Below are 16,961 nucleotides of genomic sequence, written 5' to 3'. Positions count from 1 at the left end.
GGCTGGCTCCAAGATGAGAGCCTTTGCCTCCCATGCTGTGTGTTATAGAACCATCCCTGCAACTTTCTAGAATATTTCCTTGGTGTGTGTATGTGTGTGCTGGAGGTCAAACCCAGGATCTTGTGAATGGAAAGCAGCTATCTATTACTGAGACACTTCTAACCCACACNTTATTCTGTATGGGGTTTCTCTGTGTAGCCCTGGCTGTCCTGGAACTCACTCTGTAGACCAGGCTGGCCTTGAACTCAGAAATCCAGCTGCCTCTGCCTCCTGGGTACTCGGATAAAAGGTGTACTCCACCACTGCCCAGCTAAACACCAATGGTCTTAAAAGTTTCAATTCTCCATGTGTGTTTGTTTGATGCGTATGTCACAGTGTGGGCACGGGTAAGGGGATCAGCAGATGACATTCAGGGGTCAATTCTCTTCCTTCACAGTACATCTATCTGGGTCAGCAGGCCAATGAAGTAACTGCTTTTACTCCCTGAGCCATCTCGCCAGTTTTAAACACATTATTCTTGACATGACCACTGCCCTGACATTCTATTACATAAACTCCTGTTTTCTGATTCGGAGTGCCTGCAGCTCCCAGATAAGTTCACTTGGGAGGGTAGCCATGATCTTAGGTCTTAGGGTCCTAACTCAGAGGGGTGCTACAGGAAGATAGGGAGGACGTTTGGTTGGGACCTCTTCTTNCTATAGCAAGTGACTCACAAACAAGAGGAAATCAGGTGTGGAGATAGATGTAAGCCATGCCACTTTTCTTTCTTTTTTTTCTTTTTTCTTTTTCACTTTTCTAGTTAAAAAAGTTTTCTCTTTTACATGTTCAAGTACTGTAAGAGACTAAGATTCATTTATCTTGGGTATTGAAAAAAAATATTATCATTCATTCCTTTCCACTGAATTTGAAAGAAATGTTATCATTCATATAAAACACCCAGGAACTCTTATTTTTTGTTTTGTTTTTTTGTTTGTTTATTTGTTTTTTCGAGACAGGGTTTCTCTGTATAGCCCTGGCTGTCCTGGAACTCACTTTGTAGACCAGGCTGGCCTCGAACTCTGAAATTCTCCTGCCTCTGCCTTCTGAGTGCTGGGATTAAAGGTGTGCACCACCAAGTCTGGCTACCCAGGAGCTCTTATTCCACCCAGTAGAAGCTACAGAAACGGGCTGGACTCTGGGCTTCTCTGACCTGACATTTGAGTAGATCCAAGCTCCTGCATGGATTCCCAGTTGGGTACACCCACCTGAGAAAATGGATTTTTTTTTTCTTGAGACAGAGTTTCTCTGTATAGTCCTGGTTGTCCTGAAACTCACTCTGTAGACCAGGCTGGCCTCGAACTCAGAAATCTGCCTGCCTCTGCCTCCCGAGAGCTGGGTTTAAAGGCCTACGCCAACATCGCTCGGCTAAGAAAATGGATTTTCCCTCTGCATTCAAAAATGAGGTCTTGTCCATTAGAAGCATCAAACCTGGAATCTGTCAGCAGGCCTTTGTAAAGAGGTAATTAGAAACAGATGCTGATCTTGCCCACAGAATGTCCTGAAGTGACATGGAGAAGGCACGATGATGGAGGTTCTGTGTTAGCATGAGAAACCAGGGTTTTCTACCATGGAAAGGACTGGAGTTAGCTGCCCTCAGATTTACCTGTGGGTGCTTTTGGGGATCAGGCGTGATAGCAACTGCTGAGGCCTACATTAGGCAGATAGGTCCAAATGCCGTGCTCCATAGGTCCCATGTCTGCCCCAGGGTCTCCGGGTTAAAAGGGATTGATGAGATTAATCACTCTATACTGGCGGTTCTCAACCTTCCTCATGCTGTGACCCTTTAATCCCGTTCCTTGTGTTGCAGTGACCCCCCCACCACCATGAAATTACTTTCATTACTATTTCATAACCATACAGTTTTCTATTGTTATGAATTGTAATGTAAATATCTGTGTTCTCTAATGGTCTCAGGTGACCCCTGTGAAAGGGTTCTTCAACCCACAAAGGGGTGGAGACCCATAGGTTGAGAACAGCTCCTGGATGTGATACTTCAGTCTTTCTCCATGTATGTGACCAACCGTTCTCTGATAGAATACACACTAAAACAGGTTCTCTCAGATTGATCTGCATAGGTTGACAAAAGTCAATACATTTGAACACACAAAAATCACACAGGATCACAAAACTGGAACCTCCCAAGATGCCATTGAGTTCATTTGACTTGGCCATCTACTGCTGGGCACGGGCCTATCCTTAAGCATGGTTTGTATACCCGGTGAGACTCTAGTAGGAAAAATTAATTTTTCCTTTGCAGTGGTTATGAATTGGAGATAGCTTCTGGGTCAGGGATGGGAACTAGGCAAGCACTCCTGTCCACTGAGATGCATTTCCATCCCAAATGTCTGCATTTCTAACAAGCTTCTAGGGATGCACTTGTGGCTGAGCTATGGACCACGCTGAGTAGTAAGGCATTTCTGTTTGTCATGAGATGTCTTGAGTAGCCACCTGTCTGATTTGCCAAAGCAAGTCCTGCTTTATATCTCATCCTTTGCTTCTGATATGAAATAAACATTAGTTCCCTAATCATGGGAAAGTCAGGGCCCACATACTCTTTGTACAATGGTTTTTCTCTAAAAAATTGTGCATTTGTGTATGTGTGTCTGTCTTCTGTCTGTCTGTCTGTCTGTGTTTGCCTTTCTGCGTGTGTTTGTGTGTGCATTTCTGAGTGTTCATGTGTGTGTCTATGTGTATGTTTGTGTATGTATCTATATGTCTGTGTGTATATGTGTGTGTTTCTCTCTGTCTGTGTGTGGATGTGTGTGTCTCTGTGTGTGTGTCTGTGTGTTTGTGTGTGCATGCTTTGTGAAGATGGTTTCATTGGCAAAGTGCTTACCACATGATCGTGAGGACCTGAGTTCAATATTTAATCTACATTAGAAAGTCAGGCTCAGAGGCTCACCCCTGTAATCCCAAGTGCTAAGAAGGCAGAGGCATGAGGCTCCCTGAGGCCCATTTGACAGTCACCCTTACTGAAGTCACCCTTACTGAATTAGTAAGCTCCAGGTTCAGTGAGAGACCCTGTCTCAAAAACAAAACAAAACAAAACCAAACAAAAATCACATATACAGACAAACACAGTAAGACAAAGCTGGTAATTCCTAGCATAGTTCCTGATCTGAGATAACACAGAACTCAATGGAACCCTTGTAGAATGGTCAGGAGAGGCTGTAGATAGGAAGGCACTGGTGGCTCCAGAAGGATCTTGGGCCACTGCCACCGTCTTTGATGTGCCAAGTGTGCTGAGCTGTTTCTAGAGCATACAATGCCTTCCTTATTCCCTATCAGTTTACGTTCCCTCATTTTTGTCTAGGCTGTTCTCCCTTTCTATTGGTGAGCATCAAGTTATTGGATCGACTGGGAAGCCGTCTCTGGCTCTCTCAATGGCAGCCCTAGCATATCCTCTGTGTTCTAACACCTTTCAAATGTAACGTGAACCAGGTCTTCACTGGTCAGTGTTTGGTCTGGTCCCCAAGCTACACTGTGACTCCTGTGGGCAGGGAGGGGGCAATGAGATGATTTAAATACAGGGATGCAGGATGCTACAGGATGCTACTGTGGTAGGGAAAAGGAAGACACAAATCTGAGAACTTCAGCTGAGTCTCATCTGAGGTATGACGACATCCTGGGAGCTTCTGACAGCCTCACCTTGGCAACCAATCCCCTCCACAGTCTGTACTGCCTATATCCTGTATAACAGAGGCTTTGCAAGCCCAGCCCAGTCAAGCCTCGCCGTGATGTGTGGTAATAGGGTGGTTCTGCTCATGTATCCACTTACTCTGCTTTCTGGAGGCTGAGAGCTCCCCAGGCTTTTCTGGAATTGTGGTAGGCACGTCAATCTCCTCTGGAGTCTTGGGTAGGCTGCTGGCCATACAGAGCTTGCCAGTGTCCAGTGTGGTTTTGCCGAAGGGGGATATGGGTGAGTGTATGTTGGCGTAGCTATCGGAGCTGCACCCAAGTGAAGCCAGTTCCAGTGCCTTGCCACCTGTGATGATGGGGATGTTGAGGGACAGCTTCCGACGGCGGCTCGGGGACGATGTCCCGATGGCCAAGGGCGGCGGCGAGGAGAACTTGCGGCTGGCGCGAGGGGATTTGGGGGCATCTCCGTACAGAAGCTTGGCGTTGTGGCTGCTGGAAAACAAGAGTTCCAGGGACCTGCGGGGAGGGGAGAAAGAGGGAGAAAAGGTTGTGAGTGTAGAATTGCCTACCTGGCTCATAGTGGCTGACAGTGGATCGTCTGTGAAGCCAGGGTGGGTCTCTGCACAGGGTTGTGATTGAAGGACTTGGGGACAAATGTCTGTCTCCACAGGCTGGATATCTGAGTGGTGGACACAGTTCTATCTGATGTTCCTACCTTTGCCTCCTTTCTGAGGTGCTATGGCTCCTGACTGCAGGTCTCCGTCCACCCACATAAGGCTACTAAGCTGTATGGTCTGCCCTTGTCCTTACAGTGGTGTGCTTTGAGCATGAGGAAGCAGAGGCTCAGGGAAAGGCAGTGACTCATCTGATGTCTCTGACTCTAAACCCATGTCCCTGCCATGATGGCACCCGAGGGGTTTCGCCTGGCTACTGGGTTTGGAGCAGGCAGAAGTGTAATTAGTGCCTTAGTGATCCTGAGGTCAGGCCTGAGTTTAAGGGACCTCAGCCATAGACTTGAAAGGGCCTTGTGGAAAGTTTCTTGACATTTTTTGGACCCTAGCTTGCCATTGGAGGGCTTCAGTGATGGAGGTATGAAAGATGGTCTGAGAGCCAAGGTAGATAAAGGGTTCTGCCCACTGGAGGATGCGCCTTCAACATAGCATGACGGACTCTTCAAAGCATGGTAGATAGACACAGAGCAGGGGTCCCTTTTTATCTCTCTCTCCCTTTCATTTTTCCTTCTTTCTGTAAAGAAGAAGGTGGGTCCTAAGTTTCCCAAAGGGCTGTAGGGAACAGAGAATAATGAATATTCCTTGGCTTCCCTGACCAAGGCTTGGGGACTAGGGCGTGGGTAAAAAGGAGCTTAGTGGAGTTTCTGTGGTGGTGGCTAGGCAGTGCAGCTCCGACAGATCTGGCACTCACCCCGTGACACCATGATGCCCATGAGGAAGGCAGAGCCCAAGTGCTATTCCTCTAACAGGTATAGCTGAAGGTGACCTTGCGCTTCTGCCCCTCACACTCATAGCTCCAGAGCTGTGGGATTATAGGCTACCACCAGACCTAGTTTCCTCTGAGAAACAAATCAACAAACCAGTCTTGAAATATACTCCCTCTGTGATCTGGAAATGATATGTGCCTTTAGCACTCCCACTTCTGGGACAGCCTCTTTTCCAGAGACCATATGGGCTGAGAAATCTGTGGGGTTCAGGAGGGGGTGCATGGTCCCAGCAGGGAATAGTGATGATGGGAGTCTTTTAAAATTTTTTCACATTTAGTTAGTTAATGTATTTGTGTGTGTGTGTGTGTGTGTGTGTGTGTGCGCATGTGATAGAGCGAGTATGGATGTCAGAAGACTACTTGAAGGAGTGGGGTCTCTCCTCCCGCCATGTGGGGTCCAGGGGTTGAGATTAGGTCATCAGGCTCAGTAGCAGGTGCCTTTATATACATCATGTCAGAGTCCGGGGATGTTGGTAGATGGTGATGGCAAAAGGCATGCGTCTACCTGGCAGGAATGGCACTCATGGGTTTTCTGTAGATGTTGATTAGCTTGTCCAGGACCACCATAGCAGTGGTGAAGACTCGATAGGAATGCAGGAAGGTGTTGAGAAAGTCAATGCTCAGGAAGCGAAGATCGGTCAGGCGCTCCAGCAGGCGCTCCACGCTGGCATAGCGGATCTGAAGCACTTTGCAAGAATTCATGGTCTTGCTGAAGCGAATGTCAACATCATCACAATATAAGGAAGCGTCAGACCTGTAAAGGGGAGGGCACGGAGAGGTGACATGTGTGTAGACGTGAATATCACAGTGACAGAACAAGGCACTGAACCTAAACACTGAGGGAGAAGGAAGTGGTGACGAATGTCTAAGGTGTCTCTTCTCCAGGTCAGAGGTGAGGCTACCACCAGGCCATCTTGTCAACCCTGCCCCTGCCCCCAAACACAGACCAAAAAAAAAACAGCTTTTCTGGAAACTTCAGAAGGAACTCAAGATTAATGATGCCTTCTGGGCTCAGTGGGAATCAACAGCCCCCGAAGCCATTCTGTCATGCAGTGCTAACTGGCAGCTGAGCCAGTTAATGGCAGAGTCAGTTAATGCTAACAGCTTGGCTATAATTATAACTAAGCTTTAGCCATGACGCTGAAGTGTGTTTTGTTGTTTCACTTTTCTGCACACTGTAAATCTTTGTAATCACGTTTTGCCTTTTTTATTTTTGACCACTGAAAGTCTCAGAGTGAAAGGCGGTGTTCACTTGATTTTCCTTCCTCGTGTTGGCCTGCATTCCCGGTACATTGACCATGTATCTTTGTAGTTGTTTTTACTTGCAGATAGTAGCTATCTTAGAATTTTTATGTTTCTGGTCAGATGGTACCAGCAGAGCACATAAATCAACAAATAAACATATACTCTTATCAAAAGAATAAGCTTGAAATTTTTATCGTAATAAACCCCCCAAAACCAAAAATAGCTAAGGAAACACTTCAGACCCCCCTGACTGCCAAGTGGAGAACAGGTTGACTGCCGAGTGGAGAACAGGTTTACGCCTGTAATGCTTACTTTTCTCACGGCTGTGACAGGACACCGGGCAGGAGTAACTTCAGAGAGGAAGGTTTATTCAGGAAGTCCACCACAGGGCGGTGGCTGGGCGGTGCTAGGGAGCATGGTGCTGCTAGCTTACATGGTGATGAATCCAGAAACAGGGCGTGGTTATAACTCTCAAGCCCATTTGCCCTCTAGAGATTCACTTCCTCCAACTCGGCTCAGCCTTCCAAAGCCTCTACAGCTTCCCAGAATAGTGTCAGCAGCGGGGTACGAAATATTGAAACACATGAACTGGTGTGTGGGGGTGCTTTATATTTAAATCATAAATGTGGAGGACACCCCTTGATGTCAGGTCTATCTTTGTTTCCTGGACAACACCTAGTCTTCTATTCTTAGTGTCCTCATCTGTGACCTGGAAATAAGGCCCTTCAAAGAACCTTTCTTGAGAGTGGAATGAGTGAGCCAATTGGAGAGGCCTAGCGTGGTACATGGATCACAGAGAGCTGTAAGCGGCTCTGAATTCCCTGACTCTGCAGAGGGCGTCTCCCACTCGAGGGTACAGACAGAGCTACAAGGAACTGAGAAAATGGACTTATTTTTCCATTTGTACCACTTCTAAGGTGCTCTTTTGTTTGGTGTGTGTGTGTGGGGGGGGGGTCTGGTGGTACAGCTGGGCGGTAGAGCACCTGCCAAACATGTTTGAGATCTTATGTTCAACTCCCAAGTATTTTCTCTAGATATACTGGGATTTGAAATATCAATAAGCATTGGTATTTTCCCCCAAAGCCTCCAAGGAGCAGGAGGGTGAATGCAGGATGTAGAGAAACGGAGCAGCAGATTAGGGTCTCGTGTGGACAAGCAGCAATTCCTTGTTATGTGAGTCGTGGTCCCCTGCCTTGCTTCTCCCTAGCTGCATCAGTGCTCCCTGCTGCACGGCCAGAGGGGACGTTGGATAAGTGGGCTGCACTGGTTGGTTTTTGTGTGTCAACTTGACACAAGCTGGAGTTATCCCGGAAAAAGAAGCCTCCCTTGAGGAAATGCCCCCATGAGACCCAACTGTAAGGCATTTTCTCAATTAGTAATCAGTGGGGGGGAGGGCCCCTTGTGGGTGGTACCATCCCTAGGCTGGTGTCCTGGGTTCTATAAGGAAGCAGGCTGAGCAAGCCAGGGGAGGCAAGCCAGTAAGCAGCATCCCTCCATGGCCCCTGCATCAGCTCCTGCCTCCAGGTTCCTGCCCTGTGTGAGTTCCTGTCCTGACTTCCTTTGGTGATGAACAGCAATATGGAAGTGTAAACTGAATAAATCCTTTCCTTCCCAACTTGCTTCTTGGTCACAATGTTTTGTGCAGGAATAGAAACCCTGACTAAGACTTGGGCCCAACCCAAAGTATGTAGAATAAACCATAAGGCCTACAGAGAGAATGACATCTCAAACGAGATCATGTCAGAAACAGAGGAAAGGCTGTAGGGACAAGGAACGTTTTAGAAACCTGCTGACCACGTCCACAGTTTGGCCCCTCACCATTTTTCAGCTGATCCCATTGTTCCCAAGGGCTCTATCAGAGTGGTCACCAAGCGGGGTAGGGCTGATACCCTTTGGGTACAACCCTACCACTTGCAGAATAAAGCCCAACGGCTTGCCAGACACAATACTGTTAACTGAATCCCACGTGTCTCACCCGCCCCATCTTTCACCACATGGTGTAGATTGCTGTGTTAGTTAATAAGGTTTGACTGGGCTATAAAAAGCTCAGAGAAACGAGAAGTGAAATTAAGTATAGGAATAGCTTGTGAGACACAGCACACAGACACACAAACTACAGCATCCGTATGCTGAATGTGGGGAAGGATCAACGGACCACATGGGTACCAGATAGTCATGGTGACCTTAATATACACGAGGCACAAGGCACGTTCAATATTTACAAAGTTTTGAGCAAGACATCCACTGATGAAACATCCATGCAGATAAGATCACGGTGGTTGGTTAGTCCAACTGACATGCTCAGCTATGGGCGAGCATGTCTGCCTTCTTCCATCTCAGAGAGGGTGAGTGTGTATGTACCACAGACCTAAGTGCCTTTTATAGTTTGGGCATGCTCATCTAACTTTCCCTCTGGTCTATGCAGTAGGGAAGGTTGGCACAACATGGGGGTAGCGGGGAAGGCAGGGTAGGAGAACACTGTGTAACTGGGACTCAGATAATATGGAGCAGACACCGACTCTAAGCCATTCTTACCTACCATTCCATTTTTCTACTCCCAGCCCTGCTTCTAACTCTGTGCTTCACATGGACTCGCCAAACACTACGGTGAAACATCTTACTTTGGTTGGTGAGCCTGTCTGCTCCAAGGCCTATGGGATAATTGACCTGATCAGGTACCTGGAGACCACAGTTCACCAGGTCACATCCTACATGGCACTCAAAGCCCGTAGCTCTGCAAGCCCATGGGATTATTCATCATTTCTCAAACACACAGCCCTGTCCTGACTCTGAGCAAACACACAGTTCCTTCTTCCCAGAAGGCCTTTCTTTTTATTATTATTATTATTATTATTATTATTATTATTATTATTATTATTATTATTTTCTTTATTTACATTTCAAATGCTATCCCAAAAGTTCCCTATAGCCCCCCCCTGCCCCTGCTCCCCTACCCACCCACTCCCACTACTTGGCCCTGGGCTTCCCCTGTGCTGGGTCATATATAGTTTGCAAGACCAAGGGGCCTCTCTTCCCAATGATGGTCGATTAGGCCATCTCCCAGAAGGCCTTTCTATTGAGCAAATTGCAACTGGCCTTAGATGCTAGCTCTGGGTTCCCTTTTCAAGGAAACCTCAGTCAGCTGTGCCAAGTGAGTTAGTCCCTCATCCCCTGCACCCTCTGAGTGCCACATAAACTGTCTTATGGCACCCACTCTACTATCCATAATGGCCTTTCACTGTGCCTCTTTGGTTCACTGAATAGCTCTTCCTATGGCCCCCACTGCCATCACATCTGGGTGGTCAGTGATGTGGAGGAGAGCGGAATGATATCTGACCACTGTCAAAGGAGTTTAAGGGATCTGGTGCACCCGAGCTGTCTCTGCTGACCCCTAGTGATACAGGAGAAACTTGAAGTGATAAAATTGATGTTATAAAGGATTTACTAATAAACTTGCTTAGGAGACAGTAGGTCACATAGAGTAGAATTTAGTTAACTAAGGGAGCAGTGCCTCCCCAAACACCTCAAAGGTAAGTGGTATACTAACTAACTAGGCTTGCTAGAGATAGTTCAAGTTTAGCATGATGGGAAAACACCTGCCAAGGTTTCTTCACCAGGATTGTCTTCCAACTGGATTCCATTCCCATGGCAAAGCGGACACCCCGTTTTAGTTAGGGTTTTACTGCTGTGAACAGACACCATGACTGAGGCAACTCTTATAAGGACAACATTTAATTGGGGCTGGCTTATAGGTTCAGATGTTCAGTCTGTTTTATTCTTGATTCTAAAGCTAGAGCCATGTGGCTGAAGTTGCTGAATTCTGCTGCTTGCTGGAGCTGGAACATGGCCCCCTCGTTCTATAACATTATCACCAGCTTTCTGTTTTTCCAACTGCTTCACTGCCTAAGCTTGGCTGCCCTGGAACTTGTTTTATAGATTTATTTTGAATTCAGAGATCTGCATGGCTTTGTTTCTTGAATGCTGGGATTAAGGTGTTTGCCACCATACCTGGACTTAAGCTTTTCTTTACTTGGAACTTGCTCTATACCGGGCTGGCCTTGAACTCATCCATCTGCTTGCCTCTGTCTCCTGGGATTAAAGGTGTGTGCCACCATGCTTAGGCCTAAACTTAGCTGGGTGGGATCTTGCAGCAAAGTCAGTACTCTCTTAATCTATCTCCTTGAACGTAGGATTCAGCTCCATTTCACTTCCTGGTGCCCCTTTATTACTTGAACCATACATTTCATATTTTTTCCTTTCTCAGCTTGATCCTTTTCATTAAAATGTTCGTCATAAGACTAAACCAGAGAACAAAGTTTCTGCTTGGCTTCTTTTGAGACTTCCTTAGGAAGTAATACAAATCTGTTTACCTTAGCCTCAGGTAGACTCTTTAGAGAAGGTCAAAATGCAGTCACATTCTTCACCAAAATACCACAAAAACAGTCTTAGGACACCCACTGAAATTCATCTCCTCTGAAACCCTTGGGCCAGGTCAAATTACTCTTAGTAACAAAGCCTTTCATATTCTTGCTAGAATAGCCCATTAAGCCCTACTTAAAGCACTCCTCTGCTTTCCAAATCCAAAGTCCCCAAATCTACATCCTTCCAAACAAAAGCATGGTCAGTCCTATCTCAGACCCTGTCCCAACTTCTGTCTTAGGGTTTTACTGCTGTGAACAGGCACCATGACCAAGGCAACTCTTATAAGGACAATATTTAATTGGGCTTGGCTTCCAGGCAGCTAGGATGAGGGTCTTAAAACCGATACACACAGTGACATACTTCCTCCAACAAGGCTACACCCACCACGACACGGCCACACCTCCAAGTAGTGGCACTCCCTAGGCCAAGCATATTCAAACTATCACATACCCTCAACTTACAACTAGTCATTAGGCCCTTTCCCATATCAAAGACCATTCCTCTATGAGGCAACTCAAGGTGCAGCTCAGGGTGATAACTGACCTAGTACACCATAAAACATAGTTCTGTCAGGTGGACAAGAAGGTCCCAGGTAGCAACTATTCAAAAGGAACAACACTAGTATATTTGAGAAATAACTGTGGCAGTATCTTCTCTGTGTAAATTTCCCATCTGCCCAAGTGTCTAGATTTGAAGTCTACTGTCTCTGTTTAAATTGTTCCAAGTGTAACCTTGCAATTGGGACCTAAAGAAACTTAAGAGTGATAGTGTATTTGGAATTAATAAGCCAAAGGCATATACAGGCTGGTAAATTCTGTTGAAAGCTTGTTCCCTTTTGTGTATTAGCAGAACTAGTTAACATGTTATTATTAAAGAGTTTTTCTCCATTAATTTCTAAATGTGCAGAGTGACTTTTCACTGTGAATATATGTAACAGTAGCACACAGTAGGCTTATCAGGTGCTGGCCTTTATATTGGTGGCAAGTGTGAACAAAGGGAGTCTTGCATCTTTTAGATACAAGTCCTGTGGTACGTACTGTCCCAGGGTGTTCACTGGAAATAACAGAGAGGCCAGCCATAGTCATCTAGACACAGGCCAGGGGGCAATGGGGTCCTGGGAGGGACCCAGTGACATCATCAGTCAGGATGGGAGCCAGACAGCCAAAGTGTTGCAGGATAGGGGAAAGAAGAAGAGGGAGGAGGAAAGGAAAGAAGGAGGTGAGAGTCACTTGCAGAGAGATGTTTCAGGAAGTTTATGGAAGCTATGATACATGGGTGCAGGGCTTGGGAAACCTGTGTCCAGAAGAATGCCATTTCCGTTAACCTGAGGGATTATTCACACAGATGCCCTGGCTGTGTAACGGCACCCTGCAATTAGATTGTTATGTACTTTCAAAATGTTCTATGTGTTTATTTTGTAAGGAGAAGAAAAATCCTTACAAACCAATATGTGAGATTTTCATTCCTAGATATTTCTAAAAAGCCCAATAGATAAAAATCCAACATGCAAATAAAAGTTTATTTAAAAAAGAAAACCTAGCTGGATGGTGGTGGTGCACACCTTTAACCTCAGTTCTCGGGAGGCAGACACAGGGGGACTTTAGAGTTGGAGGTTAGTCAGGTTTACAAAGAGGGTTCCAGGACAGTCAATGCTACACAGAGAAATGCTGTCTCAAACAAAACAAACAAATAAACAAACAAAATCCACCACCACCACCACTAATGAGAATAACAAAAAACAAAACAAAAAAAATAAAAAAAACCCCAAACCCAATACGTGTAAAAGCGACATTAAAGGACCCATTCAAACAGACATCAACTCAGAACATGAAAGGAATGAGCTCTATCACAAACCCCAGCACCCTCCCAGTTCCAGAGACTGGCCCTGTCCAGGCCCTAGAGTCTCTGAGCAGGTTCTCCGTTTCTAGAGTGCAGACAGGTTAAGGGCACTTACTTGATCATCTGAGGCACGGTGACCTTGGAATTTTCTTCGAAGGCATTCATCATGAGTCCATTGCAGCGGATATTATCCACGCACTAGAAACAGAGAGGACCTTAGGCTCAGAACCCAGTCTCCATACTGGAACCCAGACCCACCTGGAGCCCTCCAGGCCTGATCACAGGGTACTCAGGCTTCTAGGGCACTGCCTAGGCAAGGGCAAGGCCAACACAGCATCATTCACATTTTGGAAGTCGAGTGACCTTGGCTTTCCTGAGTCTATTTCCTTATCTGCGAAGATGGGTTTAATGGCAACGTTTTACCAGGGTGTTTACCAAGCAGATGCGTCAGACTGTGGCCACTCTTTGAAGCAGGTGTCAAGGACGAGGTTGCCCCACAGGGATCTGGTCTCTCTGGGAAGCTGCCTAGTGAGCTTCTGCACCAGAGTGTGTCGAGTACATGTGTCCTGTGCCCCACCCCGGTGCCAATGCCCTGATGCTGGAGGTGGTTCCTATATTTCCAGTCTATAGGTGGGGAAGTGGTGCGATGCAGGCTGGCAGCAGGGATGATGGTGGGATATTTATCCAGACTCTGAAAAAATTCAAAAGCCCAATTCTACTTGGAATAAGAAGAACCTTCCCAAACAGCACTAAAAGACACACCTTTTGCACCTAGTGAAGTGCTCCGTGCTTGTAATCAGGTCCTTAGAGGTTGACTCAGGAAGACCACGAGTTTGAGACAAGCCTGGGCTGCATAGTAAGACTGTCTTCAAACAAAACCAAAAACTAACCAAGTCCAGAAAATTAACCTGGGGTCGGGGGTGGGGGAAAGGGATGCCTCCTTTTATCTCCTGGCCCTTTGCCTTGCTTGGGCTTAGTATTTGTGCTGTGGGGGGATCCTTCCTAAATCAAAGTTGCTAAATCAAAGTTGTGGGGGAGCTCTCTGCATACCACAGAATCTATGGCCTTGAGGTTGTGTGTTAGCTGAGGCCAGCACTCAGGTCACTGGAAAGTGGAAACTGCCACAGTGGGTGGCAGGTGCCCCATGCCCAGTCCCCACGTAAAAGCCAGGCCAGCAGAGGAAGCAGCGTACAGGGAAAGGTTCCTGTCATTTGCATGGAACAGCCTAAGTTCTCTACCAACCACTCTGACTCTCTTTTGAGCTCGTGCTACCAGCAACTCCAGTCAGAGTGCTATAGAGACTGCAGAGGACCTCTGTAAGCTGTCAGGATGGCTCTTGAAGGAAAGGGGCTGGGTGGCCCATACTCACGGCATCAGCAGTGTTGCTAGAGGGTAAAGATCCCTGTGGATCCCTATAGTTGAGCAGTCAGCCTTTGATAGCTCTGCCTAATCGGGAACAGGAGACAGCTGGGTTTGATCTCTCCATTTTCTCCAGAACATGCTGGTTTGGTTTTGTTTTTGTTTTTGCATACAACTCAAAAGAATAGATTCACACTATGTATAATCCCACTGTGCATTAGTCCTTTGTGGATTCAAGAGGGGTGGGCTGCCGCAAGGCCAAGCAGCTGATATCCCCTGGACCAAGCAATGTTCATGTCTGCAGCTTTATGGGACTGCCTGGGCATTCAGTTTAATCTAGAATGACACAATATGAAAATAGACCCTGGTGTTTTACTATCGCTCTTCATCTGGAAGTTTCTTCCAACTTTTTATTTCCTTCTTTTTCAGTGCTGGAGATGGAACCCTGCTTTGGAGCAGGGCACAGAGGTAAGAAGGCCCGGAGCTGGTGAGGGAAGCCCTTTAAGTGTAGTGGGTACCCTGCTCTTCTGGTGTCCTGTAGGCACAGGGCTCATCTCCAAGTCCCCAAGAGACAGGGAGGGAAGCCATCCACAGCTGCCTGTCCTGCTGTCAGCTGCTCTAACACCCCCACCCAGCTCTTCAGAGAGGATGGCCACAGACAGAAACTCTGGGACTTGGCTCTGGCTTTCGAGGGGTGTGACCCTGCTCTTTAGCTCCTGGAGCCCAAGTCCTATAACTTAGATCCCACCTCTTGTCCTTCTAGTGCCCCAATATCTTGGGCTACTGACTTTCCAGGAGAAGCCAATGTTTCCTGATTAATGGTTAAAGAGAGCCAGGGAAACAACTCTACTGCTTGCAATATACAAAGGTCAAAGCTCCATCTTTCTCTAGCACATGGATGCTGTCGTGGACCTCCGCAGGCTGTCCTGACTAACTGGACACGTAGGTGCCCATATATCTTGGGACTGCGGAGCTTTCTCTTCTGCCACATCTAAACTTCATAGATGGGAGTGCCAAGACATTGTGTGTGAGTGTGTCTTCGCGCATATAAAGACCCAGAGATCAGACTGGAATGTAGACACTTTTGCCATTCACAGGTCTGGGGAGTGGGGAGCAGAGCTGGCAGTCTTAAGGGTTTAAAACCATACTGCATACAAATGGTACCCATTGGCTGGGTCAGCCTCTATGGACCTGGAGGGCTCTGGTCTTTACTAGTAGAACAATTCAGCTATGCTCTGACCATCCAGTCCCCTCACCAGGCCAAATACGAAGGGACAGTGTGCTCTGAGGGACAAGTCAAGCTGCTCACCTGGATGATGTCACTGGTCCATGCTGCCTTCTCCTGCCTGGATGAGGCCACCAGGATGACGGTGAAGGGCGGGGAGTCCTTTGGCTCCACCCCGATCTTAAACTCCAGGTGCTCTATCTCTGGTCCAGCTCCTTTGGCTTTTTCAGTGACAAAATATGAAGTTAGCAGAGTGAGTGTGGATGTCTGTGAGCTGGGTAAGGTTCTCTGGTCCCTGACTCACTTACCAGTAGAGGCGCCGGTGGGACACCAGGCCACTAGCTGCTCCTTTTAGAATAGTATTTTATGATTTTGGCTGAGTGAGAGTCACCATTTCAAAGAGGAAGGAGATGAGGATCTGGCACGCACAAGTCATTTATAGGTACACAGGTTCTTGATTCAGATTCTGAACCACTGAGTAGTACACCCTCTGCCCTCACTACACCAATGGGCTCTGAGCCATGATTTGGCTAAGTCTACGAGCAGGGAAACAGCTAGCTGGGCTCAGTCAGGGCCTCACAACCCAGCCCTTTGGCTAACACCTGATACAAGTAACATTGACATCTGAAACTCTGGACAGGGCTGAACATTCAGTTTGGTTTACAGCTCCCTGATGTGAAGGTAAATCCCTGGAATTTTATGACTGATCTCCAACTCTCTTTTTTCTTTGCCCTTTTCAAATCCAGGGCACGACACATGCTAGGTTCTGGAACTCTTGAGAGCTGTTTACTGGAAAGACTGAGCTCAAAATCTTCTCTCTAGGGGCACATACTTGTGAGAACCACCTGGTCTAGGTTGTTCTCTCAATTTTCTTTTGCATCGGGGTTAGGGGCCATCATATTTGAACATCTGCTTTTCCTGCGCTCCAGCCTTGCTGAATGAATGTGTGCGCACACGCATTCATGAATCTGTGTGAGTGTTCAAACCAATTAGCAGCTTGGACACTGACCTTCGTCGTCCAGGTTTTCGGGTTCATCCAGTAAGGTGCAGTCAATGAGGGATATGACTCCATTCTGAAAAAGAGCAGCGGACACCACCTTAGACCAGGGGTCCACGTGCTCGACTAGGGGTCCCAGAAGATCAGGATTGGAAGGGCCTCGGCACCAACCAGCCACATGTCCACAGACAATTGTGTATATCGCATTTGATGAGTGGGCATTTTGCTATGCAAGCAAAGGACGTTAGCTTCCTTTACAAAGCGCACTGAGGTGGGTGAAATGATTTTCTCAGGTAGACTACTCCTAAAGAAGGCTGAGGTCAAGCTGTGGACAGAATCTGTCTGATTTGGCTTCCTCTTGCCCCATCAGCATGTCTGAGAATTACTTCACAGTCCCAAATCTATAAAAATGTGAAATCCTCCTTTCTTGGCCAATCCCTCCTATTACCAATGGTGAAACAGGTCAGGTTTATGGATCCATTATATGTGTTGCTAACTCAATTTTATAGATTAAGAAATGAAGTCAGAGAGGTTAAGCCTTTGTTCAAGTTACCTGGTCAGCTATTGGTGGGGTCCCGAGAAAAAGCCTCAGGGGCCTCCTCCCAGCCGGAGACCAACAACTCATTTACTACAATCAGGGAGACCAACAACTCATTTACTACAATCAGGGAGACCAACAACTCATTTACTACAATCAGG

General features: G+C 46.9%; 1 protein-coding gene across 2 annotated transcripts in view; it reads right to left on the bottom strand.

The window, feature by feature from the left end:
- The window catches only part of Rasgrf1 (Ras protein specific guanine nucleotide releasing factor 1), a 110,293-nt gene that overhangs the window by 28,154 nt on the left and 65,178 nt on the right, over positions 1–16,961 (bottom strand). For both annotated transcript variants that reach the window (XM_021206938.2, XM_021206939.2), the window contains exons 11-15: positions 16,275–16,338; positions 15,350–15,486; positions 12,797–12,879; positions 5,681–5,929; positions 3,818–4,194 (exon numbers count right to left, since the gene is read on the bottom strand). In XM_021206938.2, coding sequence (XP_021062597.1) covers positions 3,818–4,194; positions 5,681–5,929; positions 12,797–12,879; positions 15,350–15,486; positions 16,275–16,338 — 910 coding nt within the window. The remainder of the gene's footprint in view (positions 1–3,817; positions 4,195–5,680; positions 5,930–12,796; positions 12,880–15,349; positions 15,487–16,274; positions 16,339–16,961) is intronic.

The sequence above is a fragment of the Mus pahari genome, chromosome 10 (genome assembly GCF_900095145.1).
Source record: "Mus pahari chromosome 10, PAHARI_EIJ_v1.1, whole genome shotgun sequence".
In the NCBI taxonomy this organism is placed as follows: Eukaryota; Metazoa; Chordata; class Mammalia; order Rodentia; family Muridae; genus Mus; species Mus pahari.
This window is presented reverse-complemented; position numbering and strand designations above follow the sequence as displayed.